Source organism: Balaenoptera musculus, chromosome 8, assembly GCF_009873245.2.
Source record: "Balaenoptera musculus isolate JJ_BM4_2016_0621 chromosome 8, mBalMus1.pri.v3, whole genome shotgun sequence".
In the NCBI taxonomy this organism is placed as follows: domain Eukaryota; kingdom Metazoa; phylum Chordata; class Mammalia; order Artiodactyla; family Balaenopteridae; genus Balaenoptera; species Balaenoptera musculus.
Window position 1 is genome coordinate 56,257,993 of NC_045792.1, and position 24,760 is coordinate 56,282,752.

General features: G+C 44.3%; 1 protein-coding gene across 4 annotated transcripts in view; it reads left to right on the forward strand.

Moving 5' to 3' along the window:
* The first annotated feature begins 193 nt into the window (after window positions 1-193).
* Window positions 194-24,760, forward strand: part of XRRA1 (X-ray radiation resistance associated 1) — an 84,730-nt gene continuing 60,163 nt past the window's right edge. The window contains exons 1-8 of one of the 4 annotated variants that reach the window (XM_036861587.1): window positions 194-246; window positions 2,791-2,846; window positions 5,462-5,559; window positions 10,508-10,689; window positions 13,942-14,013; window positions 15,202-15,274; window positions 18,394-18,491; window positions 23,724-23,857. In XM_036861587.1, coding sequence (XP_036717482.1) covers window positions 5,466-5,559; window positions 10,508-10,689; window positions 13,942-14,013; window positions 15,202-15,274; window positions 18,394-18,491; window positions 23,724-23,857 — 653 coding nt within the window. In that variant the 5' untranslated portion in view covers window positions 194-246; window positions 2,791-2,846; window positions 5,462-5,465. Of the gene's footprint in view, window positions 247-2,790; window positions 2,847-5,461; window positions 5,560-10,507; window positions 10,690-13,941; window positions 14,014-15,201; window positions 15,275-18,393; window positions 18,492-23,723; window positions 23,858-24,760 lie in introns of those variants that run through there. The other 3 variants (XM_036861588.1, XM_036861590.1, XM_036861591.1) reach the window with 3 other exon arrangements.

Consider the following 24,760-nt stretch of genomic DNA (forward strand, 5'->3'; position numbering starts at 1 on the left):
CGCGAGATTGCCAGCGGAAGTGGCCGCGGGGCTTGCCGGAACTTGTACTAATTAGAAGCTCCAGTCATCAGTTGCGGCCTACTCGGGCAGCCGGCGCGTCGCGGTTACTAAGGGGTGGAGAAGGTAGTGGCAGGCGCCACCGTGGAGCGGCTCCGAGTTCCCCGGGAGGCTCGCAGGCGCGCATCCCGCCAGACCGGGCCGTCACCCCCGCGGACGTCTCGGAGGCGGAAGCGACGCCGGAGGCAGGTGCGGCTGGAAACTGGAAACTTAGTTTGCGTGACGGGTTAGAGTCTCCCCCGCCCCAGATGTAGCGTTTGGCAAAGAGGGGGCAGGAGCTCGTGCTTCATCCTTCTCTAGCCCTGTAACTGCACGTACTGGTTCTTTGGTGACTGTCATCTTAGCTGTTAGCGTTGTTTTCGTGTTACAGAGAACTCACATTCGCTGAGTGCCTACTGCCTGCCAGGCGCTGCCTGCCAGGCACTGTCTTAAGTGCATATATATCCATCCTCTCATTTAGTCCCCAAACGGACCAGTCAGATGAGGAAACTAAGGAACTTAACCGAGGCCAGATAGCATGTATCAGAACCTAGTTTAGCAGCCAGATTTTTTTAAAAATAAATTTATTTATTTTATTTATTTATTATTTTTGGCTGCGTTGGGTCTTCGTTGCTGCACACGGTCTTTCTCTAGTTGCGGCGAGCGGGGGCTGCTCTTCGTTGTGGTGCGCGGGCTTCTCATTGCGGTGGCTTCTTTTGTTGCAGAGCACGGGCTCTAGGCGCGCGGGCTTCAGTAGTTGGGGCTCGCGGGCTCTAGAGCGCAGGCTCAGTAGTTGTGGCGCACTGGCTTAATTGCTCCGCGGCATGTGGGATCCTCCCCGACCAGGGCTCGAACCCGTGTCCCCTGCACTGGCAGGCGGATTCTTAACCACTGCGCCGCCAGGGAAGCCCCCAGATGTCTTTTTTTTTCTTTTTTTTTTTTTTGACATCAAACCAGTGTCATGCTCCCTTTGTTACCACCTGGGGTCCTTGGACTCTTTAATCAATAGAAATTGGTAAGAGGCCAGGTGGGGAATTCAGGCAAGGCTTTATTGGGACTCGTCCTGCAGCAGGAGGGAGCAAAACAAGAAACAGGTGGGGGTGCAGGGGTGGGGGGTGGCGGGTGAGCTTGTCCCTTAAATGGAGTGAGGGTGGGGGGGATGGGGGTGAGGTGGGAGGGGTGCCTTAGGTGGTCTGCCCACCCCCTTGGTGATGCTGTGTGCAGGGGTCACGTGCAGCACCCTGCTTTTGCTCCTAACACCTCAGAAGTGGCAGTTGGCTTTTGGCCTTTTTGTGTCTTACTGTTCATAATTTGCCCCAACTGTGCATGCATGCAGTTACTTTTAGTCCCTTCGAGTTTCTTTGTATTTTGTTGTTCAAGGAGATGTTTGTCCAGGTGCAAGCACTCTAGTAAAGGGTCACAGGTCTCAACCTATCTCACCTTTGCCACTCTGCCTTTACAGTTTTAGGATGTAATAATATTCCAGATTTTTATTAATTCTTTTTTTTTACACAAATATTTATTGAGCACCAACATTGCTTGGAACTGTACTAAGGGATACTAGGGGATCAGAAAAGACCTGTTCCCTACTTTCATGGAACTCCTACTCTAATGACTTAGAGTTATCACATAACAGGACTTAATACACTATGATCTACTACACTGCTTCATTTTTTTTTAACTCCCCACGAATTCCTCATATAAGTGTCCAAATGATTGAACAAACTGAGTACCTACTATGGAGCGGTCACTGTTCTGGTCACTGGGCACATACCCCTGAATAACAGGCAAAACACCCGTCTTGATAAAGCTAACACTCACATGACCATAATTATTACTAAAAACTATTAGATGCAGTTTCTTCACCTATGTGAAACAATCCAGTCAGATGCCCCTGTAGCTTTTTATCTTTTTATAACTTATGTTTCAAGACCCAGCTCTAATGTCACCTGCTCTGTGAAACCTTCCCTGATCCTTCTTCCTTCTTTGCAGACAGAATGAAGAACTCCATAGTATTGTGTTCATGGTTCCATTTAGTTCAGTAAGCACTCAATTGAGCCTCTTCAATGGACCAGACCCTGTTTGAGGCGCTGGGGATAAAGATATAGGTAGGACCCAGGCCTGGCCTTAGAGAGGCTCACTGAGGTTAGGGTGTGAGGAGTGGGGAACAGACAGGTAAGCAGGCCATTATAATACAGTGTGGCACGGTGCCTTCATTAAGAGGTAGGCTGAGGTGGTAACACAGATAAGGGTCAGCCTGAGGAGGGGGATATACAGGAAATTTTTCTGTATGCGTCAGGCAAAGAAGAGGGGCAGAAGTGTGATAGACCAAAGGAATGGAAAAAGCAACTGCATGCAGATGAGAAGCATTATTCTGTGTTTGCGTGTGTATGTGTGTGTGTCTTACCTTTCAACTTTGTCTTTGCTGGTTTTATCATGCACATGCATAAGTTTATTTTGTGTAAATGGTCATATAAATGATCCTTTCCTTTCTAATTTGTGATTTGCACTTCCTATTAAGCACTCTAGGCCCACCCCATTGTCATAAAATTATTCTCTTGTTCCACCCCCCTGTCTATGTCTCTGTCTCTATTTCTTTTCTATCTGTTTCTGGGATCTTTAGTCCTGTGGTATTTTTCTAGGCCCCAGGTGAGACACATTTTGGAGCAAAGGGTCACAGTAGGATATAATTAATGAGAAAGTTCAAGAGCTCTAAATGGCAAACTAAGAAGGAGTGCAATATCTATTTTACAGGTGAAGAAAAAAAAAAAAAAGGAAGTCAAGAGGTCTTTCCCAAGATCAGAGATCAAGTAAGTACTATGCAAATCAGAGCCAAGGTCCCCATATTCTGTAAGTTACTGGAGTTTTCTCCAGAAGTCATCTTCTCTAACATTTTCCAGGCAGCTATTTACTCATTCATTCATTCATTCATTCACCCATCTAGCAGATAGGTGTGACTGGTCACAAGAGGGATTTCCTGAAAGACAGATTGACTGGATGACTGTCTTCCCTATCCAACCATCCATCCATCCCTTCATCTTCCCAACACATTTTTAATGTGTTCTAGGCTCTATGCTAGGCTCTGGGATTATATAGGTCACTAGGTATTATAGGCCCTATAGCAGGTGGGAAGTTGGTAAGGGGAGAAAACAATTATAATAAAGTGATAAGTGTTATACTAGGAGAAGTATGGAGTATCATGGAAGCACATAGAAAGGGCCCCCAACCCTTTTCAGGGTGGTCAGGGATAAGGAAATTCACAGTGCCCTGTGTTGAACCAAAGGACATGTCAAGATCACTCATTCATTCCACAGGTACTTATGGAATCTATTATGTGCCAGGTGTTAGGTACTGGGAGTGAAGAGATGAACACCATAGATGCTGTCCTTCTGGAGGCGCTCAAAGTCTAGTTAGGGAGATTAGAAATATGTATAAAAACTCTTGGGCCCTGGGAGTACCATTGTACCCTTCATTTGGCTCACATATGTTTATTGGGTGTTTCCTATGAGCTTTCCAAGAGTGGAAGAGAGACAGTGAATTGGACATGTTTCCAGACTTGGAGGTTGGTTCAGAGACCATTGAAACAGCCCCCTCATGACTGTTAGTAATCTTATGAGGTAGGAAGGGGTCTGGCCATGAAAGACTTACAGAAGAAAAACTCCAGAGTTTAGCTAAAACAGCAGTTATGTCCCTCTGGTTGGTTCAGTGAGGACTTTATGGAAGGGATGGCATCTGGACTGGGTCTAGAAAGAAGCTTGTTTTTTCTATTACCTCATTTAATTCTCACAACAATTCTCTGAGGCACAGGTTTTAATCCTCATTTTATATGTGAGAAATCTGAGGCACAAAGAGGTAAAGTGATTTGCAGAAGGTCACTCAGCTTAGTAGTAGAAACTAGTCTCAAATTTAAGTCTCTTGTCTCTAAAATTGTTGCCGCCTCCTACTGCACCCCTCTACTTTTCATATTTGTCACTTCCAGGAAACATTTTCTCAGGACACCTGATCCCAGCTCTCCACTCTGCTCCTTCTTTGTACTGAATCTCTTCCCAGACCCTCCATCTCAGGGTTCCACACTCTTGCCAGGGTCTCCCTTCCCCTGGCCAGGTTCCCAAACCTCTGCTACCCAAATTGTCTGAAGCTATCCCAAAGCAGATTAGGGAATGACTGGATCCTTTTAAAGAAAAATCTCAATCTCTAAGAGCTTAAGGTTCAAAAAAATTTAGATCTTTGATAAGAGATTTTTTGCCTAAAGGAAGTGGCATTTGAGCTGAATCTTAAAGCATGAGATCAGCCAGACGAACACGGTGGAAAGAGCTATTTTAGGCCAAAGGAACACTAAGAACAAAGGCATGGAAGACCGAATGTGTTTGGGGGAATAGAAAATGATTCTGTGAGCCTCTTGGGCGGAATGGCTGGAGCTGGAAAGTTAGGACATAGGTCTCCAGGGGCCTTCAAGACCAGGCTCAAGCTTGCTCAGTGGGAATCCAGTCAGAAGACTGTTTCAGTGTTCTAGGTGGGAGACGATGAAAGATTTAATGAAAGCCGTGAGTGTACTTCTGAGCTGGAATTTTCGTGACTCCTGACCAATGGAATCCCATTTCACCAGGCATTATATTTGTCAGACCTCTCTTTCTAAAGCACAGCTTGGGTCATGGCTCTCCCCAACTTAGATATCATCCACGTCTCTCCATTACCTGCAATGTGGAGCCTGGGCTCCTAGCCTGGCACTGAAGGCCTTCAAGAAGCAGGCACCATCCTTCCCATTCAGCCTTATTGTCCAAGACTCCCAAACACACCTCCTTCCCCTTCCTGGGTCAGGTTCTTTCTTTACTGTGCCAGATGTACCCACCACCATGCCCTTAATCCTGTGGCCCTTTCTATTAATGCTTATCCTTCTCTCTATCAGAAAACTCAGTTCATCTCTCAAACCCCATTTATCCAGTTCACATCTCATTATTTGCACATCATCTTGCCTAAAGTATGAGAGCCCTCTTCCCTGAACTCAAAACGAAGAACATAGCTTGTGAACACTTAATATGTACCAGGCACTACCTTTCCAACTTGATCTTCTCCTTTGTCTATTAAGGTAGACATTTTACAGGCAAGGAAACTGAGGCTTAGAGGGGTAGAGAATTTTCCCAGTCAGTGAGTCAGGCAAGAGCCAAGATTCAAACCAGGTCTGAGCCCAAAAGTGATGGTTTTTCTAGTGTTTCACTGAGCTACGGTTGATTTGAACCGAAAAACCCAGGGCCTATCTCCCTTGTTATCTAAAGGGTCGGCCCATTTCTGAAGTAGGACAGTGGGCCTCTAGGGCCTCGGAGCTAGGGTGTGTGTTAGGGGTGGTCCTGGTGGGCTCACAGACTGTGTTGGGGTGAGAGAGCAGCCCTGTCCCTTCTCACTCCTTACTTTCTTGCTTGGCTCTTAGGGACATGGCCTCCTCAGGAGTCTACAAACTGGATGATGGGAAGCCTTATCTGAGCAACTGCTTTCCGGCCAAAAATCTGCTTCGAATGCCAGAGGAAGGTCAGGTGACTTCTCAGATCAGTATGTTTGCCTCACACCCAGCTCCTGCTTCAGAATGTCCCTGACACCCATTTCTTCCTCTTCAACGCCTTCCCTGCTGTTCCCTGCCCCTACACAATCCCTCCCTTCCAATCCATCTCCCCCCAGCAGTCTCAGGGAGCCTTATTTTTTTTAATTTTATTTACTTATTAGAATTCTTTTATTTTTATACAGTTTTTCCAGGTTACTTTCCATTTACAGATATTGGCTGTATTCTCCGTGTTGTACAGTACATCCTTGAGCCTAACTTACACCCAGCAATTGGTACCTCCCACTCTCTCACACCTATATTGCCCCTTCACCACCCCCCCACCCACTGGTCACCACTAGTTTGTTCTCTGTATCTGTGGCTCTGCTTCTTTTATGTTATATTCACTAGTTCGTTGTATTTTTTAAATTCCACATAGAAGCAATATCATGCAGTATTTATCTTTCTCTGAGTTATTTCACTTAGCATAATGCCCTCCAAGCCCATCCATGTTGTTGCAAATGGCAAAATTTCATTCTTTTTTATGGCTGAGTAGTATTCCATTGTATATATGTACCACAGCTTCTTTATCCATTCCTCTGTTGATGGACACTTGGCTTGCTTCCATGTCTTGGCTGTTGTAAATAATGCTGCTGTGAACATTGGGGTGCATGTATGTTTTTGAATTAGTGACTTTGTTTTTTTTCGGATATATACCCAGGAGTGGAATTGCTGGATCATATGGTAGTTCTGTTTTTAGTTTTTCGAGGAAACTCCACAGTGTTTTCCACAGTGGCTGCACCAATTTACATTCCCACCAACAGTGCACAAGGGTTCTCAGGGAACCTTCTAAAGTGCACATCTAACCATAGTGTTCCCTTCTGTTTAGTGACTTCTCACTGCTGGTTCCTTTACCTTCTGCTCTAACCCCCCTTATCCTTTTTTACAACCCTTTTCCTTGATTTATGCCCTGTTCCATAGTGTTTCTAATATTTCCACATAGCTTTTTAACATTCGCCCAGAATGTTCCAGCCCTCATCCCAGTTATCCAAACTCCTCCCATACCGCAAGGCCCAGCCCTTCTCCCACTTCTTCCAGTAAGCCGTGTCCAGCTACTCTATCCCTCAGTGCCCATTCTCTCTTGTCAGCCATCTTCCTTTCTGTGTTTCTTACTTGATGCGTAATTATAGTCTGCCCAGCTCCTAAATAAAATGGCTTAAAGTTGAATCTGCTAAGTAGTTTTTCAAACATTTATCTAGTGAAAGACTCCCCTGGGGCAGGGACTCCTCCTCATGCTGCGCGGAGTCCTGCTGATGGAACGCTGCCGAGAAGTGTGGGTTCACTGGATTGGATTTGCTGCTTTGAAAGGGTAGAGCCAGGGAGAAGTACCCCTAGCTTACCCTAGATGAAATGACGTGCTGGTCACTCTGTACATGGAACAGTAGAAGAACCTTCTCCTCCAGCCTGTGCTCCCCACTTCTCTTGAGTGATTTCATTTTTCACACAGAGACCTTCTTTGGCCACCTATCTGTTGAAAACCCTCCCATGGAGCTCTCAGTGTGCACTCATGATTTCACATCCACACCCCCTCACACACACATAGATGGACAGATAGAGAAATAAATATAGCCGTATGTATCTGCATGTGTTAGTATATGTACATGTATTTCCTGGCCCACTGAGGGCAATGACACCTCAGTCGCAAAGAGCATGCCTGCCGCCTAGATGTTGATTTCTAAATACCATTCTCCAGTAAACAAAGCCAGGGCTCCTCAGACAAAAACCTGTTTCTAGGGCTGAGGCAAGAAAAATACATATTGAGCCTGGAACATTATGTGGTGCCAGAAAATAAAGCAGTGCTCAGAAAAATGATGGGGGCAATTTGAAAGGACATAGGTGCCAAACTGAAGGAGCGCCCAATGGCCAAAGCTGGAACAATATGAGCAGCAAAATAAATAAAGGTAGAATTGTGTTGTAATCCGTAGAATAAGTAAATAGTCATGATCCCATGCTGATATAATTAAATTAAGAATACATAAGTGGGGGAGAAGGAAGAGTCCTTCCTTACAATAGAATTACAGTTAATAAATGTAGAAGGAATGAAGGAAATAGAAAATTACTTTTTTGGGGGAAAATCACTTTTTTGGGGGAAAATCACTATTGAAACATCACAGTAATAACTTTTACAGGCAAGAAACTTCTATGGATGCTCTATCAGTCAGGGTTCTTCAGAGAAATAGACTCAATAAGATGTGTGTATGTATGTCCGTGTGTGTGTGTGTGTATCTCCTACAAGTTTTGTTTTCATATACGTATATGTGTATATACATATGGACCAACACACATATATAAATTATGTATTTTTAAGGAATTGGTTTATGAAATGTGGAGGCTGGCAAGTCTGAAATCTATAGGACAGGCAAGCTGAAAACTCAGGGAAGAGCTGATGCTGCAGTCTTAAGGCAAAATTTCTTATTTCTTTGGGAAGCCTGTATTTGCTTTTAAGGTCTTTCAAGTGAGTGGGTGAGACCCACACATCATCAAGGATAGTCTCCTTTACTTCAGGTCAACTGGTTGTGGATGTTAGCCACACCTACAATATACCTTCACAGCAACACCTAGTTAGCGTTTGATTGACTAACTGCTTATCATAGTCTAGCCAAGTTGACACAAAATTAATCATCACAGATGCTAGGATTAGTGGGTCAAAGTATGATGAGAAACAGGATATTTGTATAGTCTTGAGCTATCTTTATTAATTACAAAGGGACTTCTTAGTAACTAAGAGAAACTAAGCCGATACCACCTGGCCAAGTGATCAAAATAAACATCACCAGTAATAAGACATATTGACATCATGTATGCGCTGACATTTTGTGCTGAGGAGGGCACAGCATCACTTCTTGCCAAACTACAAGGCCTTAGTCTAATTATGGGAAAACATCAAACAAACTCAAATTGAGGGACATTTGATAAAGCAGTTGACTAGTACTCTTCAAAAGTGTCAAGATCATACAAGAAAAATAGAGACTACAGAACTGTCACAGTTTGGGGGAAACTAAGGAGACGTGACAACTAAATGAAATGTGAAATCTTGGATTGGATCCTGGAACAGAAAGAGGGCATTAGTGAGAAAACTGACAAAATCAAGAAGGGCTGTAGATTCATTACTAATATTATGCCAGTGTTAATTTCTTGGTTTTAACCATTGTATTATGATTATATAAGATGTTAACATTAGGGAACCTGGGTGAAAGCTGTACAGGAACTCTGTATTATTTTTACAGCTTTTCTGGAAGTCTGAAATTATCTCAAAATGAAAATTTACAGGGGAAAAAAACCTTCCCATGAATACTCTTCCTGCTAAAAGCCTACCCCATTAAAACCCAAACTCCTTATTCTGGTCCTCAAGACCTTTGAGATCTGACTCTGCTGACCTCTGCAGCCTCATCTCTTTTCCCTCAGGTCTATCTCCCCACACACTCCAGGCCTTCCTTCCTGGCTCTGTTGGCGGTTTTGGCACCAACTCAGGCTGGAGGCTCTAGGAGTTTGGGCTATTGGGATAGGACAAAGGTCCATGGCCCAGATGGGGGCAGCCCTGGGAAATGAGTGCCTGGGCTGTCAGACCCAGGATGGGAATAGGAACTGGCTCACCTCAGACATAGGATGGGAGCTGCATCCAAGAGGCAGGATTAGCAGCAGTGGTCAGGTGAGCGAAGGCAAGCCCTTGAGGCAGGGGTAGCGGGCTATGCAGGCAGAGAGCCAGTGGTCAGGGGCACCAGGCTGGTTCCCACAGCTCTGTGCTGTTCTTCTGTGCAGTCCCAATCTTTCATACATCTGAGTACTGCTTGTGCTCTTCCCTCTGCCCAGGCTGCTTGGTTTTTCCATCTCCACCTAGTCAACTTTCAACATACAAGATCTAGCTCATGCCCTATGCTGGTAGCTCCCCGCTCTGGGCTTCACAGCACCCTTTACATTATTGAGCTCCTTCGAATCCTCCGTTGTATTCTTCTCCATAGCCCCAACTCCTGGCACAAAGTAGATGCTCAGAAAAGGTCTGAACGGATGATTGTGGGTGAGAGCTGTGGCTCAGGGTAAGTTCAGCAACACTCACAGTGTGGTAAGCTCTGTGCAGGCCTTGGGAATACTGAGATGAATGAATCAAAGTCTGTGCTCTCATGGAGCTTCCACTCTAGAGGGCAAGACAGACAATAAACAAGCGAACAAATACAATAATTACAGATTACAGTGAATAAACTAGTGATGAAGGAGAGAACAGATTCCAGAATGTTGTCATGATTTTTGTTAGGCAGGCTTACTAGTAAACCTCATATTCTTCTTTTTACTTAACATACATTTTCTAGTTCGTTCTACAGTGAGCATGTATTATTGGGTCTTTAAAAAATGCCTGAGCTCCTAATGCAACTTTTGCCGTATAATGATAGAATCCAGGGTAAGTTCTGGGAAGATGTAGCCCATTGAGTTGGTGTCACACAATGGGCTTTACCTTTACCCAAGAGATGACAAATGGGGCAATAACTAGCTGGCCCAGGAAAAAATGATCAGCTCTGCTGAGGAGAGTCAGGGAAGGCTTCACAGAATAGGAAATACCTGACCTACAATCTTGAAGGAACAATTAGAGTTTGGAGGCAAAAATGTGGAGGAAGGAATTGGGCAAGTCATTCTACACTTTGAGTCTTAGCCTTTTTGTCTGTAAAATAGGAGCAGTAGCATGTCTTCACTGGGTTTGGGGTTGGGGGCCAATTAAATAAGACAGGTATATAGCCGCTCCCCCTCCCCAGCTGCAGCACGGTATCTGGTGCATATTAGGTAATGAGGAGCTAATTTTTGTTTTAGTATTAAAGATAAACATTCTGTAAGTGCACGAGTTGTGGCTTTGGGGGAGTTTGCTCCTTGTCACTGTTCTGATCTTCTCAACAGGCCGAGGACACTGGTTAGTGGCTCGGAAATGTAGCCTCAAGAAGAAGCCCAGGGGTGTGGTTGAAGCACGAGCTGAAGGTCAGGAAAGCCAGAAGGTTTCTTTTGAGGTTGGAGGAAAGAAAGGGTCTCGACAGGAAAACCAAGTGGACACTCCGGGACACGTGCTGGACCAGGCTTTTCTGGTGAGAGTAAATGCATCCTGAAAGGCTGGCAGCACCAGCTGACGACTGTCTTGGTGGGGGGCAAGGACTTGCCCTGCTTCCCTCTGGTACAGTTACCCCCAATCCACCCCAAACTATTAGAGTGATCTTGGCAAATTGAGTATAGCCAGGATGATGAAGGGACCCAGAGCTTTCTTTATATGTAAAGCTTTCTTTACATCCACCTTATGAGATAGGTATTATCATCCCTATTATGTTGTTGCCATTGTGCAGATGAGAAAACTGAGGGCCCAAGAAGTAATTTGCCTTGGCCAAGGTCCCTCAGCTAGTAATTAGGACTCTGGTTTACCCAGGATTAGAACTACTCAGAATTAGAACTCTGGTCTACCGACTGCAAAGGCTGTGCCTTTATATTTTATCAAGTAAAAAGTCTTAATTGAGCCAGAGAGGCAAAGCAGTAGGTCAGGTGGAACAGTAAATTGAAAAATCGTATTCTAGCACCTAGTAGAGTGTAAAGATTCCTGCTCTGCTCTGGGGAGATCTCTCTAGGAGCAGGGGAATTGGGGAGGCCCCACATACCACAACCTTTGTCCTTTGGGTTTAGTGTCTGGCTGAAAGCCAGGGATGCCAACTAGATATACCCAGTGTCTGGGGCAGGCTTTACAAAGGGGACTGGGGTGGCTGTGTTAGAGACCAGCCAGGTAATTTCACATCTGCTCTGTGCAGTGCTTCAGTGGCTTTGCAAAGCCAATATTCATGTGCAGTCCAGTGCTCATAGCTCCCTAGGAAGAACTCCCTGGCAGCCTACTTTGTTCCCAGGCTTTGCTTATGGTTCCCAAGAGATAAGTTTCTGCACAGATCAGATGTTGAAAGAGAGCTTCAAAGAGGCAGCTGGTTACATCTCCCCTCAACGTGGATAGTATAAGCTTTTTGCAGAGTCCTGTGGAATTTCTTTGATTATTAGGTCCACTTCTCACTGGGAATGAGGAAGACTGAAGCAGCAGTACTGAGGAGGGGCAGAAGCACTTCCCATAGGACTCTTCTTTTCCCCTTTGTTTTCAACATATACATCCCCCACTAATTGAGATAGCTCGTTACCCATGTTGCCACTTTGGATAGCAGAAGCATCAAGGATGTTTTTCAGAGTAATGGGGTACCTACCCGCTTATTGGATATGAATGTTTCACTGGCACTTCATATTGACCTACTGCACCAGTCCCCTTACTCCAAGTCCCCAAAACACCTCTTTTCTAGTGTTTAATATATGGTCTCAATGATGGTCTCAATACTATCTACCCAGTCACCAAGCAAGTAACTTGGGGTTATCCTTGACACGTGCCTCTCCCTCACCACCCTCATCCCTGCCATTACCAAGCCCTGGTACTTTCATTAGTTGTCAAATCTGTATTCTTCTCTTCATCTGCCCTGCCACCACCCTAATCTGGGCTACCATCATCTTTTATTGGACTAATTCAGTAACTTCCTAACTATTATAGTTTGAACCAACTAGCATGCTTTTGTTTCACATAAAAAGAAGCCAGAGGCATTGTTATTCTAGGGTAGGTTAATTCATTGGTTTAATGACTTCTTCCAAGTCCCAGGTTCCTCCATCTCTCTGCTCTTATATCCTCGGCACATTAGCTTGTCCTCTTGGGCTGATTGCCTTCATGATCCTGAGATGGCTGCTGAACTCTGGTCATCACATTTAAAGGATAACGTCCAGAGGTAGAAAAGGGATTGTCACTGTCTTATATCGATTTTTAAAGGTAAGAACTTCCCGGAACTGGCCTCCCACCCCCAGCAGCCAGCGTCTCCTTGGCCAAACCTATATCACAAATCCCAACAGTCAATGGTTAGGGGAACATGACCACCATGACTGGATTAGACAAAGTCAAGACTTAGCCTGTGGAGCTGGAGTTGAAGGATATATCCACTCAGAGAAATGTGAACGATATTGGGGTTCTTTAACAAGGAAGAAGTAGAGAAGTGGCTCTGGAGAAGCCAGTTAACAATGTCTAGTACAGTGGTCTCTCACCACCCTTTCCTGTCTTCTCATCCTTTCTGCGTGTGTCAGACATAGCAATTTTTATAAAATTTCTATTAGCCCCCTGCCAAAAAACCTCTGACAGATTTCCATTGACTATAGGATAAAATCCACGCTCCTTTACAGAGCCAACGTGGACACAAATGATCTAATGACTGCCTCCCTAGCCTTACCTTGTTTTTCATCCTCTCAAAAGCACCTTGCTTTCACCTGCCTTGATAATTTTCACGACCCCTGCTACCCACTTTCATGGGACCAGCTCCTACTTAGCACTTAGGTATCAGCTGAAATATTACTTCCTCAAGTGAGTATTTCCTCACTTCCACACTGAGGTTAGGACCTCCTGTTACTGTCTCCCATAGCATCTTGAATTTCTCCTTTAAAATATTTACCACATTTATAAATACTTGCTTACTCCTTGGCTTCCATGCAGTTTTAAGCTTTCAGAAGGCATGGAATATTTCTGCTTCTTATTCATTGTCTTTTAAATTCCTAGTTCCATGCCTAAACATAAAAGGTACCATAACTAAATGATTAACTGAAAAAAAGAATGGGGTATGATTAAACAGAAATAGAAACTCCAAAGCTGAGATTTTCTTCTGACTTTTTAATTGTGAAGGGCAACATATGGTAGTCCTAAGAGCATAGTGTTTAGTGATTACAGATTTGGATTCAAATCATAGACCTATCACTTACTGGCTGTGGGACCTTAGGGAAGTCACTTTATCTCTTTTAGCCTTGCTTTTCTCATTTATGAAGAGACATAATCATACTTATGTCAAAGAGTTCAGTTAGGATTAGGAGAAAGTTTGTTGATATATTTAGCACAAAACATGGCCCAAAGTAGTGCTTAGTAAATATTTGGTGAATAAATGAATGAATGAACAAGCACACAAATTATGACAAATGTATGAGATTAGTAAAGCCCCAGAAATACAGATTTTTTTAAGAGCCAAGTAGAGGAAGTGGGGCCCAGCAAAGACAGAGAAGGAACAAAGAGGCAGGAATCCTCCTAAGAACCACGTAAAGTCAATGTTTCCATCCCCACCTTACGGGTGGGAAACAGAGGTGGGAGAGCTGAGGTGGCAGCTTGATTCTGAGCAGCTCCGAAGCCCGTGCTCTTTCCACTGTGCCAGGCTGCCCTCCTCAACAGGGAGTCATTTGTTGTCTTGGCCAATTACATAAGCTTTGTTGGGGCCTTGACGCTGATTGTCTGCACTGTGTTCCAGCTGAAGCACCACTGTGTAAAGAATCCGTCCGACCTATGCAACATTAACGTGAGCGGCCTGAAGTTCTCCAAGGTAAGGCCAGCCAGCAGAGATGTGATTGGGGTGAGCCAGACCTGAGGTAGCTCCTGGCTGTTTGACCATTGTACTTCCAGAGTCCTTGGGGACTGGGAATCTGGTCATAGGGAGGGGGAGGGTCAGACAGGGACTCACTGGGCGGAAACAACATTCACAGACACAATCTTTTGCTATAAATTTGGTGTTGCCATTATCCCATTTGAAGTGAGTTAAAGGAAATAAATAGCCTTATGGAAGTGGTTTGAATGTGCATAGAATTTTACTGGGGTGTGATTCATTGTATGACCCTGAGTTCCCATCAGAAGAGCCTACAGGAGAAGTTTCTCTCAGGTTTCAGTGCCAGGAGTGGTAGTGGTTCTCCCAAGATGCTGGTTTGTTCTCAACTCGCAGACTCTGTGACTTACGTAATGAGTCATGTTTCTTTGCACTGGCTAATAGGTAGCTTGGAGCTAGATTTGTGGCCTACCATTAGCCAGTGTACTGCTGTATACCACATAGGGCATATATTTTCGGTTTGTAGGCTTTCCATGGCATATAAAGAGAGATTGCTTATATAATGCCACATAGCAGTTAAAATGTATCAACATAAATAAATCTAAAAAGATCTATGTGTCTCAACACAAGTAAATCTCAAACACATAGTGTTGAGTGAAGAAGGCAGGTTGCCGAATGATAACTACAGTATGATGGCATTTGATATAAAGTTTTAAAACATGTAAATAACACTGTATAAATGGTTTATGGATACACATACATGTAATACAAGTATAAAACAGGTATGGGAGTGATAATCACCAATTCAGGATAGCTGTTATCTGTGGGAGAGAGGGAGAAGAGTACGATTGGGGATGGATACGTTATGGGGAGTGGTGGTGGTCAACTCTCTGTAGTGTTCTGTTTCTTTAAGGAAATTTGAAGCAAAGACAGCAGAATATTAGGATTTATTAAAGCTGGATAGTGGTTACACGGGCCTTCAGGGTAACATTCACTATACTTTTCTGAACATTTGAATTATTTCATAAGAGAAAAAAAAAAGAAGCAGAAAAGACCTTCCTGCCTTCAACAAGTATCTGCTCTTGTTCTTACCCCTTGAGGTCTTTGCTCCTTCTGACTGCAGCTCTGGAGCTTCAGCAAGGCCTGCAGGCAGGGAACTAACCTTGTGTTCTTTGAAATGCCTTCTCACAGGCTAAGGAAAAGGACTTCAAGCATTTTAATTCTGTGATTTACATCAATGCCTCAGAAAACCTACTGCCTCTAGGTAAGTTTTCTTCCTGAAAACTACCTTCTGCCTCTTGGCTGTCACAGCCAGTCTCTCGTGTTAGAACTGGCCTGTCAGTCCACCTGTGACTGGCCACGCATCCCTTTATTTGGAGTGCAGTAGGCTGGGTGAGGGAGAACACACAGACCTGATTCCAGCGCAGAGCTGGCACTGCATACTCAGAACATTTCTCTGTGAGCTCCTGCTTCTCTAACTGTAAATGGAGATAATGCCCTTCCTTTTTTCCTCCCCAAGGCAGGATACCTTGTAGACTCAGATGAGATAAGTACAGTCAGCCCTCCATATCTGTGGATTCCACATCCACAGATTCAACCAAATATGGATGGAAAATATTTGAAAAAAAATTCCAGAGAGTTGCAAAAAGCAAAACTTGATTTTGCCATGCACTGGCAACTACTTACGTAGCATATACATTGTATTTACAACTATTTACAGAGCATTTACATTATGTTAGGTAGCATTGGTAACCTAGAGATGATTTAAAGTATACAGGAGGCTGGGCACAGGTTATATGCAAACACTGCATCATTTTATACAGGGGACTTGAGCATCCACGATTTTGGTGTCCATGGTGGATGGTGGTGAAGGTGGGGGTTAAGGTGGGAGCGGTGGACCCAATCCCCTGCAGATACCAAGGGACTGCATGTAAGAAATTGTTAAGTCCTTGAAAGCTCCTGTAGGACTGTAAAGCCTTCTTGTTTATTCAGCAGATCCACAGCGACCCCTGCTGGGTGTCAGGACTATATGACTGCTTGGCTTTTAGAAATCAGTGTGTCCAGTTCCTGTTCTGGTGAGCTCAGTTATAGCAGGGTACGGTCAGTGCAATGATAGAGGGAATCAGAAAATCAACCAGGCCATCAACCGGGCCTAGAGTGTCAGAGGAAACTTCTGAGAAGAAGAGTACATAGGCTGAGACCTAAAACACGAATAGGAGTGACTCAGGAATTAGAAGGTGAGAAGGCATTTCAGGCCAACGGAGCAGATGTGGGCTGGCAGTGCCTGATCAGGGGCCCTGAAGAAGCTTTGTATGTGTGCAGGGTATATAGGTAGGGGAGAATGGAGACTAGAAAGGTGGGCAAGGACTATATTATCAGGGGCCCTGGGTGACTTGGACTTAATCCTGCAGGCAAAAGAGAGCCTTGGAAGGCTTTGAAATAGAGAGGCTCAGTGGTGGCTGTGAGGAGCGTGGATTATAAGATGGAAGCCAGGAAACCTGGAAGATGGTTTCATTTTTCCAGGAGAGAGGAAGTGAGACCTCAACCAGGGCTGTGGCAATAAGCGTGGAGGGGATTGAGAGAGTGAGAGAGATTCAAGAGGAGGTAGAATAACCAGACTTGGTAACTAATGGGCATGTAGAGAAAGGGAGGAACCAAGAGGATTTACTGAGACAGACAGCACTACAGGAGAGGCAGGTTTAGGGAGAAGTAAGATGAATTCAGTTTTGAATGCATTGAGGTTGAGGGGTGTTTTTAAAGAAGGATGTGACGAAGTCCCTGCCCTTGAGGAAACAGCATGGTCTGTCAGGAGCATGGGCTTGAAAAACAGGCAGCAGGCATATGAAAAGATGCTCAACCTCACTAGTAAATAAAACAGCATCAAAGTACCATTTTCTGCCTATCAAACATTGACAAAAATGAGAAGGACTGATGACTGCCAGCATTGGTAGGGAAATGGGTACTCTCATAATCAAGTGTAATAAATTGGTGCAACATCTTTGGAAGGTAGTTTGGCGATGTCTCTTAACACAGTCTAGTAGTTCCACTCCCAGGAATTTATTCTACAGAAACACACTTGTACAAGGATGTTCATTGGAAACATCCCGAAAGCACATCTTTCTATTAGGCTCTACAGAACATTCCAACTCACAAAACCGCCATAGGCCACACTTGACACCAGGTTCACTTAGAAGACTCTGAGTAATTCCACACAGTATGCCAGCGGCACAACGTCAGCAGTTCCTCTTCAGTGGACTCCTCACTGCAGTTCATGAGCAGTTCACATAGCTGTTCACGTAGCCATCCATGAGCCATTCTCTGTGGCCCCTAGCTCAGGTCCAAAACAATGAAACTCTCATTGGGTGGATGCAGGAGCCACTCTGGCTTAGACACCTTGTTCCCCATAGGATCAGGTAGCTGTTCTAACACTCCGTAGACATGGCTCCCAGAGTTCCTGCAGAGGCCATGTCCAGTTATAGGCATCACCACACACAGCGAAGCCCAAAGTTATGGTGCCCCCTTGAGATAGTTACAGTTCATTTACAGTTTCTCCTAGTCCAGATGTGGTTTACTAACCTGGGGTCATTTTACCACAGCAATATTGCCTAATAACACAGTGACCATACCGTTTGTTTCATGTTACCAAGGGAAGAAGGCTAGAAAGTTAACCCAAGGTCCAGTTCTCGAGCAGAAGGGGAAGAGTGTTCTTAACCTTTTATCCAGATAGTCTAGCGACTATCACTAGGGGAATGGTTAACTAAAATAGGGTATGTCTATACAACAGAACATAATTCAGACATGATGCAGATCTATATGTTTTGACTTGGAACAATCTTTCAGTCATATTGTTAAGGGAAAAAAGCAAGTCACAGTACAACGTGTGTAGTATGATTCCCTTTTTGTAAAAAGAAGCTGTGTGTGTGTGTGTGTGTGTGTGTCAGTAGACACATGAGAAAAAGTTGGGTATTATACATGAAGCTTTGAATAGTTACCTCTAGGTGTTGAGATTAAAGGGAACTTTTATGTTTCTATGTTTTTTAAAGCTTTTTGGTGGGAATGTTTCACTTTTATAACCAGAAATAATAAAGATCATTTTTAAAATGGGCTTTGGAATTAGGCTTAGATTCAGTTCTTGGCCCTTCCACTTACCAGCAATTCTATTTCTAGCAAATCACTTAGCCTAGCTAAGCCTTGGTTTCTTCAGCAGTGGAATGGAAGTAGTTATCCCTATTTTTCAGGGTTTTTAGAGATTTAGTGTCCATGTATGTAAAGCTCTTTACACAGTGTCTGGCCTAACGCAGTGGGAACCGAGTAAATGACCACTAATATCTTTCTCTTACGTCCTTCACAAGCTACCGTTTCTCTCTTTCTCCTCCCCCTTAGAGGCATTTCACACATTTCCAGTCTTAAAGGAACTGGAGCTCGCATTTAATGGCATCAAAACAGTGTACGTGAAGTATGGAGACTTTAAGTCCTTGGAAGTAAGTTGGAGGTAGGGAGTTTTTGGTGCCCACCTGTATCCCTGTAAGGAATGGGTGTAAGGAGTCTACTGATTAAAATTGTTGGGAAGGGGCTCTCTGGGCCTTTATAGCCACCTTGCTTCAGGGTGTTCCTCTGGGGAGGGTGGTGGAGTTGGTGGTGGTGATAAGGGAGTGGGGTTTGTGGAGGTGGTGGCCAGTGGGTGAGAATATATTATACTTATGGCCACAGGGCATGGTCTTGGAAAATAAATGCCAAAGGTCATGTCCAAAGGAGTCTGTGCAGAGGAGTGGTTTTGAATAGAGTACTATAGGAAGGAGAATTTGAGGGGAGATCTGGATCCAGTGGGGGTTGAGCCATGGAGGTTAAGTGCTAGGCACAGCAAATTGGACCTGCTGAACTAGAGGCGTTATGGACCGATTCCAGAGACCCATCCTGGTATGAGTGAGCCAGATTGGTTCTAATGAGCTCGGATAAGGTTATGGGCCATAGGCCCAGGGATGAGTGTGAAATAAAGTAGAGCTGCTATAAGTTCTATAGCAGACTCTTGACATTTGTACATCCACAGCTGTTTTGTATTCACAAATACAAAAAACTTTGTTTGCACTCTTGGCTTTCTCCTAAATTAAAATTCCCATCGTCATGCATTTTCTATACATGTTCTCATACTTCAAGTTAATCACCTCTTCAACATCCATGAAAACTTTAAGACCATTTTTCGCAAAGAAACAAAGCTTTTGTCACCACCCGAGAGTCTGCATACGTGGAGAGTAGAGAACAGTAGAGCTGGCTTGAGGTGTGGGGCGGGCATCTGGCCAGGCTCACTCACTGAGTAATGGGCTCTTCCCCACATGTTGGCTTTCTAGAAGAGCTTCAGAGTCACACCTCAGCAAAATGTCTGCATGTCATGAGCCTTGGGGTTTACCCCAAAGAGCTGGTAATTTAAATTATTTAATCTACAAACATCAAGAGTCGGCCATTCTTCATAAAAACCTCATTTAACCTGGTCTGGCCAGGGAGAGACCTTCCACAACACTGAACTTTTAAGAGTTGATGCCTTTTACATGCCAAAGTTTTAAGAAGTTTTAACTGCTTGGGATGGTGATCTTCCTAAAATGGATTATAAGTCCTTGCATTTTTAAAGCATGCTATACTGAATGTAATGGTACCTTTTCTCCGTGGTTTCCAGCCATATTGAGGATAACAGTGCTTTACTATGATTTCTGACAGGAGTGGCCCTCATGCTTATCCAGGAAGCAAAGCTCTTGAAAGTCCAATAATACAGGGAGAGGGAGAAAGTAAATTTACAACAACTGATGCAATTTTGTGCTAGGTTAAAAACATTTTATACCAGAGTTTATTATAGACAGTGGGAAACTGGTTCCAGATGCTCTAGAGATACAGGGAGCCACTTCCCTCACCTACAGGCCTGGGAGCTTATTATAAGCTTCCATTAATTTTTTATTTTGCTTTTTTAAAAAGTAGTTATTGAGCTTCTGTATATCATGCATTGTGCCAGGCATCCTACCTTCGTCACCCTTACCATTTCAAACCCCTACTTCAAGTGCCAGTGGGCCACAGGGAGGGGACATGACTACAGGCTCTGACCCCACAGCTGACTTACTGGTTGATCATAGTTGACTTTTGGGAGGCCCTACTTCATAGTTTGATAGCAACTGATGAAGATTATTTATCCAGCAGACCAGCCCTACCCAAGGGAATTTATTTACATAAGAGAGCAGACCAAAGTCAAGATGCAGAACATAAATGAGAAGAGGAAATCTGGCCAATCATTTGTTTCCATCTCTCTGTGGTTTGAAAGGGCTCTCTAAGAAAAAGGATAAACCTGTCAAATGTCCTAAATTTGCAGCTCATGGCAGTGAATACTTTGATGTGTAATAAAACTTGATGTGACTCAGCAGATGCAGAATCCAAGTTAGGAATCTTCTGTCCTTGTTTGCCAGAAAGGCTGTCACCAGAGTAGAACTCTTCAGGAGTCAGTTTAGAAAAACAGCTTTGTCATGATTTGATTCTCTGCATACAGGCCTGAAAAAGAGTCAGCTGGACCTCTGCCTTGAAAGTCAGGAGACCTCGTTTCTAGTCTTGGTCTGCCACTACTTTGCCATACCTCCTCAGCCAAATAACTTACCTCTCTGGAACTTAAGTTTCCCCCTCTGTAAATTCTGGGCCAGCTGTGAAATTCTGCGACCTGCAGCTCTAAGACTGTTCATTTCTTTGAGCTGCCCTTACTTCCATAGAAAGCAGATTTGGACCCGACATGAAATAGCCAAAGCAGCCAGAGCAAGGGTCAGCAAACTTTTTTGGTAGGAGGCCAGACGGTGAATATTCTAGACTTTGCGGTCCATACGGTCATAACTAGTCATAACTGTCATAACTAGTCCACTCTGCTGTTGTAGAAGGAAAGCAGTTGTAGATAATATGTAAGCAAAGGGGCAGGGCTGTGTTCCCATAAAACTTTATGATGCTGAAATTTGAATTTTACATAATTTTCATACAATGTTATTCTTTCTGTGTTTTTTTCTAACCATTTAAAAATGTACAAAGCATTCTTAGCTCACAGGCCATACAAAAGAGGCAGCAGGCTGGATTTGGCTTACAGGCCTTTGTTGGCCAATTTCTGAGCTAGAACACTGATGAAACAGCTCAGTATGGTTGGAATGGAGTGAGACACCATAGAGTGTGGCGATAGAGGAGCCTGGCGAGGTAACGGAAGAGAGACTGTAGAGAGCCTTAGAAGGACTTTGAATCTTATCCTATGGATAACAGGGATCCATTGAAGGATTTGGAACTGAGGAGTAATAGGGTCTGAACTGTATTTTAGAAAAACCACTGTGGCGTGGCTGCTGTATAAAGAATGGATTGGAAGGAACAAGTATGAGAGATATTAAGGAGGTAGAATCCATTGCTGACTGTCCACATATGTGTATGAAGGAGAGAATGATCCCCATCTTTATCTATGTTTATCCAAGCCAGCTTTCCAGGTCTTCATCCTTGAAGGCTTCTCTCTCTGCCCCTGCCAAGTGGGATCACCCGTTTGTGTGAACTCTCAAAACTTGGAATTTACTGATGGCAGCATGAACTCAGCATTCCTTTGGTGCTGGGCATCTTTCATGGCCTGTGCAGTCCTATCAGGCTCTCTGTATACCATGGACACTAGTCATACCCAAACCATTTGCAGTTCTCAGAATAAGCAAGGCTGCCTCCTGGCTTCTATACATGCCACTTGCTGTGCTGTATGTCTTTTTGCCCTTAACAATTTGGTGAATACCGACTAGTCTCTGAGGACAGCTTAAGCATCACCTGCTCTGTGAAGCCCGTCTGGACCCTCTGGTAGAGCTCAAACGTCTATCCCAGCAGCATTGCTACTTAGCAGACACATATATGTATCTAGCTGCCCAACTAGGCTGTGAGCTCACACAGGGCAGGGACTGGTTCAAAGTAAGCCTTCAGTATAGGGGCCTTGAATGAAGGGATTGTGATGACCATGACAGCCAACATTAAGCATTTACTGTGCACTAGGCTTCATGCTAAAGGCTTTACCTACATAATTCCTCATAAAAATCCATTATTATTTCTACTTTATAGATAAGGAAGCTCGGTTAAGTATTGATAATTTGCCCAAGATCACACAATTAGCCAGGATTTAAACCCAGGTCTACAGAGCCTGTCAATTAAGTACTAAAGTGGAGTACCAAACCCAGTCCTCCTCCAGCAATGACCTGCAGTCATTTGTGTATGTGTGACTGACTGTGTTTCACTGAAGTGGCAGACCAGAAACCTTGTCCCTGCACCAGTGGGATAAGATGCGGAAACTGGCCCCATTCAGTAGGCGTCTATGGGTGTGTGTTGGTGGAGGTATTACCGAGTACTGCTTGCCACACAGCAGGCCAGTAAATTGAGAGATGAGGTGTTGGGGCAAGGAATAGCGACTTTATTTGGAAAGCCAGCAGACCAAGAAGATGGTGGACTAGTGTCCCAAAGAACCATCTTACCTGAGTTAGAATTCAGGCTTCTTTTATACTAAAAGAGGAGGGAGTAAAGTCTAACATTTCCTGGTTCTGGTCAGCCTCCGGAGGGGATGTGTTAATTTCTTCCTTCCTGCAGTCATTCACAGGTGGGCCTGGTCAGGATGTTTCCCGTGAGATAAAGGTATTTTAGCTTAATGCTCATTACCTGGGAGACGGGGTTCCCAGAGATGGGCCATTACGTATAATTTAAGCTTATAGGCAACATTCCTTTAGTGATTAACTTGTAATAGAGTACAAAGTTTCTTCCCTATTACAGAGGGAGAGGGAAGGGAGCAGACTTGTACATAAGAGCTAAAGTGAGTGTCCAGAGAGACTCTTCTAGAAGAGGGAGACCAGAGACTGGGGTGATATAATTTATCACAGTTGCCTTTGTCTTTGCAGAGAGAAACTCAGTTTCCTGACTGGTCTCCTAACTCAAGTCAACTATCTCATGAATCTAGGTGGCTAGTTAGAAGGTGCTTTATGATGAGGTGTCAGTTTGGGTCATTGTCCTCATAAGCCAGTTCATTTCAGCCGGTTTTTTAATGTGCACCTACTATGTGCCAGGTGCTATGCTAGATTATAAGGATACATCGATACAGTGACAAGGTGCTTCACCTCAGAGAGTTTATAGCCTAGTCCACCACTGTGTGCCAGGACCTGCTCAGCACATCCATGTACCAGTACCCTATTCCTCAGGCTTATATCCAGTTATCACAGTTACCTGGCTGATTGTGAGAAATAACCTCAGAACAGTCTAGATAAAGCACTCAAAGTCAGAGGAGGGAGAGATTCCATCTGGCTGGGGAATTAAGAAAGGTTTTATAAGGAGGCAGCTTTTGAGCTGGCCTTTTAGGGCTTGGATTCTGATACATGGAGAAAGGGCATTCCAGAGTGAAAAGCTCAAGCAAAGATCTCTAGGTGGGGTGCGGCAAGGAATGGGGAGCGGTCACTTTGGCCAGTACCACGGGGTAAACCAAAGCTTGCAGTGTGGGGGCTGAGGCTGGCAAATAGGTTGGACATAGTAGAATGACTCTAGTAGACCTTGAAAGTTCATCCTGAGAGTCAGGAGGGTTTTAGCCTGTGGGTGATGGGCCCTCCTGGAAGGTTAAAAAAAAAAAAAAGTAGCCAGCTCCCACCTCCTGTATGAGCATCATTGTCACGAGTAGTGCTTCTGTTTCCCCATCTTATATCTTTGCGCCGTAGTTCCTGGACCTTTCCTTCAACAGCCTGACTGCGGAGGCCATCTGTGATCTGGGGATTCTGCCACACCTCCGTGTCCTGCTCCTCACAGGCAATGGGCTCACCTCCCTGCCACCCAATTTGGCTGTCACAGAGCAGTAAGTTCTACATCCCAGAGTCTGTCCCATGTGTTTCCCTCCTGAGCCTTTGTCTGGGTACATGTGTCCAAAGAAATAGTCCAAAGCAGCTCAAAAGGCCTGTAAGGACAGGCTGTGAGTGCTCAAAGCAGGTAGAATGCCACCTACTGAAGCTCCCAGAAAAGGCACTGGTGGGAACAGAGCCCCAGAGGTTCGGGAGGCCTCAGCTGGGTGTCCCACACTCCTCTGTGCTATTAGGAGAGACGCCGGTGTCTGGAGAGTCACTTTCCCTCCCTCTGATTTGTCACTGGTAAGTTGTGGCTATTGCTCTTGCCAGACTATTCCCCTTCAGGAACCCTCTAAATAAGCTTTGCATATTCCCATTCTGCACATTTGCTGAGCCATGCCTTTTGGCCAGAATGTACTGGTCCTTCCTCGCTTAATAATAGCGATGACTCTGTCATACAGAGTGAAGTAAGTCAGAAAGAGAAAAACAAATACTGTATGCTAACACATATATATGGAATCTTAAAAAAAAAAAAAAAAGGTTCTGAAGAACCTAGGGGCAGGACAAGAATAAAGACACAGACGTAGAGAATGGACTTGAGGACACGGGGAGGGGGAAGGGTAAGCTGGGATGAAGAGAGAGAGTGGCATGGACATGTATAACAAAATATAAAATACCAAATATAAAATAGATAGCTAGTGGGAAGCAGCCACATAGCACAGGGAGATCAGCTCAGTGCTTTGTGTCCACCTAGAGGGGTGGGAGAGGGAGGATGAGAGGGAGACGCAAGAGGGAAGAGATATGGGGATGTATGTATATGCATAGCTGATTCACTTTGTTATACAGCAGAAACTAACACAACATTGTAAAGCAATTATACTCCAGTAAAGATGTAAAAAAAAACAAAAACAAATAAG